We start from the raw sequence: 4,399 nt of genomic DNA, 5'->3' as shown, positions 1-4,399 counted from the left end.
ATGTCGCATCACATGGGTTTTTTTTTTTTTTTTTTTCACGTATAATTTATGTGAGACGAAGCGGTGTTTCCCATACGTCCCCCTTTTTTTTTTTTGTTTTTTTTGGCTGTCCCGTCGTGTTCCATATATTAGACTCCATTGGGATGACATTTTGAGCGGCCATAGATGAGGGGGGGAAAACGTCGCCTCTCTGCGTAAGTGTATACTTGCGAGTTTTGTTGCAAATCCTAATCGCCTCCTCTTTGGGGAGGGGTGAGCGGCAGGAATAGTCTGCAAACGTGAACGACGGAGGGAGTGACTGACACAAAACTCTCCCAACGTGTTATATATATATATAGCCCTGTCAATGTGAAAAAAAAAAAACAGCAAAAATGGACGTGTTCGAATTTGTTGAACCTTTGAGGAAGAGAAAAATTACAAACAATCTGTTCGACTTCGATCAGTACGTGTACAAAGAGAAGCTAGACGAATCGACAGAACAAAAACACGAAGAGCATGTTGTGAAAAAGAAGAAGAAAAAAAAACTGAGGAGGGTACTGGACAGTTCAAATAGCGAAGGGGATAACAACAACTCGAAGGCAGATGTTGCTGCCCAGTCGTGGAAGAAGGCAAAGGGAGGAAAGGATCATGATGATGATAATGAAAGCCCAAAGAAGGAATACGAAGAAGAGGAACAAAAGGATGCCACCCTCCTCCTACATGATCAAAATGAAAATAACAACCTAAGTGACGAGAATGATTATTCCCAGTCCAACGAAGAGGAACATGAAAAGAATTTGAATGACCTATACGAATGTTTACTAAGTTCGATAAAAATAAAGAACAAAATAATTGAATACTTCACTTCAAACGTACAGGAAAAAAGGAAGGAAATTATAAAAGAGTTTGTAAAAGGGTCCTTCAGAGTAAGTAACTTTGACGCCAACTTTAACGAATTTGAAAAAGATGTGGACACATTTCATAAGCTAAAAAAGTATCAACAATGTGGAGTCTTCTGGTTATATGTATTGTATAAAGAAAAGAAAAATGGCATTTTGGCGGATGAAATGGGCCTGGGGAAAACAGCACAGACGTGTGTATTCCTCGATTACATGTATCGAACGAAAGAATTAAAAAATAAAACGATCATTGTTGCTCCTACAAGTTTATTAAAGAATTGGAACAATGAAATTAACATGTGGTGTCCCTATTTGAGAAATCATAAGATCATTTATTATGGAAGTCAAAATGAAAGAAAATATTTAGCATACGATATTTTTACAAACAAAACGAGTAACATACATTTAATCGTTACAAGTGTTAATATGTTGGTTGGCAAAAATGATGTGTCTTACTTTAGGCAAATTAAAAAGTACGATTATCTCATCTTTGACGAGGCGCATTTTTTAAAAAATAAAAATTCATTAATATATAAAAAGTTACAAAAAAAAATTTCTTTTAATAATAAAATTTTGCTAACAGGGTCCCCCATCCAAAACAAAACAGAAGAATTGATGAATCTTCTCCTTTTTCTTATGCCAGAAATTTTTACCGAAAAAAATATTAACAATGCAATGAATGCTTTTGTTAAAATATACCACGAAATTGTTAGCAGTAAGGAGAATGACGATCATGGAAACCTCGACTCTGATGCCACCCCTCACAACAGCAATAAAACCCTAGACATTTATAATATCAAGTCTGTGGAAAAGGAGGAACAAACAGAAATGAATGAGTGCACAAATGGAAGCGCTATCTACACGGAGGAAACAAGAAACATTATAAAGAATTATCTGATCGAAACGATTAACAATGATGTGAAACATGTCAAGTTGAAAAACAAGGAGATCATTCTACTCCAACTTATTATTGAACCGTTCATATTGAGGAGATCAAAAAAGCACGTCTTCATAGACATGCCAAAAAAGCATAGCATAATTATTAAGCTGCCTCTAAATACGACGCAGCTTAATTTGTATAAAGATGAAATAATGTCCAAGTTAAAGCACACCCATAAGCACTTGGAGTTTTTACAAAAGCACTCGAATAAGAAGGAGCTCGAGAAGCTTGCAGTGATCTTAGAGAAGAAGGACATTAAGCGGGAGAATGTTTTTCGCGCGAGCAGCGATGCAGGGGATGGCGGCGACGACGAGTCGGGCGCAACCCCTATGGGCAAGCTTGCGGACGGGCTGACCAATGAAGGGGGAAATGAAGCAGCCACGGAAGCAACCGCGGGAGCGTCCAGTGCTGGAACGCCCATTGCGGATAGTGCGGACGAGCCGGGTGGCATAGAGCAGCAGGGCGGCACAGATGAGCACCGCGGAGCCCCAAGTGAAGACGCCCCGGCGGAGCAGCCCAACGACTACGACGATGAGGACGACAAAATTGACGAAGAAACCATCAACATAGAAAAGGCAGAAGAAAACAAAGACGGAGATATTATAATAAACAAAAGGGAAGACGAACCAGTGGACAATGAAAGTGCCAACAACATGAGTAAAGAAGTGAGAGGAAGAATGATCAATGCTTCAATCTTCATTTTAAGGCGAATATGTAACCACCCACTGTTACACAAGTACTACTACTCCGTTGAAGACATAAAAAAAATTTCAAAATATTTTTACGCCAACACGGATCAATACCTGGGCTTGGATTTGAAGACAGTTGAAAATGAATTCATGAAAATATCAGATTTTGACATTCACCTCTCCATTAAGCATTTAATATCACAAGGAGATAATAACCTGAACAAGTACCTAATTTCAAAGGAGCACATACTAAACAGTAGCAAAATACACCACATGATATCCTTGATCAAGGAGATTAAGAAGAAGAAGGAAAAGGTCCTCATTTTTTCTCAGTTCACTACCTTTCTTGATATTATTGAGGAGGCCCTTCTTTATGAGTTCATATACGACGAGCAGGACTTTTCGGACCACCTGCAGTCTATCACGAAAGGCGGCCACGGCGCGCAGAGCGGGCAGGGCGGCCACGTGGACGCGAAGGGCGACGAAGAGGGCGCAGCGATTGAGGCGGGCGCGGCGGACGCGGCGAACGACACGCACCAAAACAACCTCAATAACGAGGACGACCAGAACAGCGACTTCAACAAAAATGATAACGACCTGAACCTGTCGTCCTCCACCTCATCCACATCCTCGTTCACATCCGACGGCAAGGGGAACAGTCAAATATACGTCCGCCTAGATGGGTCCACGAACACAATAGAGAGGCAGAAAATTATAAAGCGCTTTTCCAATAATGACAAAGTGTTTATCTTCCTCCTGACCACCAAGGCGGGCGGCGTTGGCTTGAACTTGATCGCGGCCAACCACGTAATACTCATGGACCAGGTGAGGGCCACGTAGCGGCAAGCGACGCGGCACACAGCGGCAAGCAGCGGCAGATAGCGGCGCGCAAAGATGCGTGTAAATTTCACTGCCAACGTGTGACTGTACCAATGAATGCTGAACTGGCCCACGCTTGACAACCCACGCACCCCTCCCCTTCTGCAGGACTGGAATCCCCACAACGACAGGCAGGCGGAGGATAGAGTTCACCGATTAGGTAAATCAGTGGAGCATACAAATACTCATGTGTACGTATGTATGCGTATGTGTGTGTGAGCCCCCCAAATGGGCAGTTCACCCTTTAAAGCGCTGCATTGCCTTTTTTTTTCCCCCTCCAATTTAGGACAAAAAAACGAAGTGTACATTTACCGATTGTGCTGCAAGAACACCGTCGAGGAGACCATACTTAGGGTTAGTGATAGATTTGCATGGTTGAGGTGGTTTCTGCAAATGCGAGACTCCTTTTTTACCCGCATATTCTGTTCCGTTTTGTCCGAGCTAGCGAACCGTGTAGCTACCCCACCCTCCTGTTCAGTCAGCACTGAACGCATTTTGTTACTTACAAATACACACTTGTCCCTTCCCCCGAATTCGCAGTGTTGTAAAGCAAAGCTCCACCTGGACCAGGCCTTCGGCGGCAATAGTGACCTGTTGCAAACAGCCCTTATAAAAGTAATGTGTGGAGAGCCGAGCTAAATTTTTTTTTTTTTTTCCACATCGAGGGGACTTACCAAAAAAAAAAAAAAAAAAAAAAAATGAGAGCCGCTACAGCTACCCAAATGAGAAACTCCATGTGTACGCATAAGTTGTAACGACATTGTGAAGCTTCATTTTTTTATTTGTCCATTTTATATGTTCATAAAATGTGCATGTGCGCAACACCCCCGGAGAGAAAAAATGACAAAAATGAGAAGAGTCACAGAACAGTGCAACCTCTGTTCAGATAACCACTGTCCGAGTACCTCCCAACACCCATCCCTTCTTACAACATCGTCGTGTTTATTTATTTATTTTTTTTATCCCTTTTTTTCTTTCCTTAGGATGCCTTGAGCGCAATTGAGATGCAGTAA

At 41.9% G+C, this 4,399-nt stretch overlaps 1 protein-coding gene across 1 annotated transcript; it reads left to right on the top strand.

Annotated features, from left to right (window-relative positions):
- Positions 1–371: 371 nt before the first annotated feature.
- AK88_01249 (uncharacterized protein) lies at positions 372–4,399 on the top strand (the record flags this gene model as incomplete). Its single annotated transcript, XM_012478885.1, has 5 exons — positions 372–3,332; positions 3,495–3,546; positions 3,673–3,740; positions 3,927–4,001; positions 4,370–4,399. The coding sequence occupies 5 exons, from the start codon at positions 372–374 to the stop codon at positions 4,397–4,399; spliced, it is 3,186 nt and encodes a 1,061-aa protein (XP_012334308.1).

This window comes from Plasmodium fragile (genome assembly GCF_000956335.1).
Source record: "Plasmodium fragile strain nilgiri unplaced genomic scaffold supercont1.10, whole genome shotgun sequence".
In the NCBI taxonomy this organism is placed as follows: domain Eukaryota; phylum Apicomplexa; class Aconoidasida; order Haemosporida; family Plasmodiidae; genus Plasmodium; species Plasmodium fragile.
This window is presented reverse-complemented; position numbering and strand designations above follow the sequence as displayed.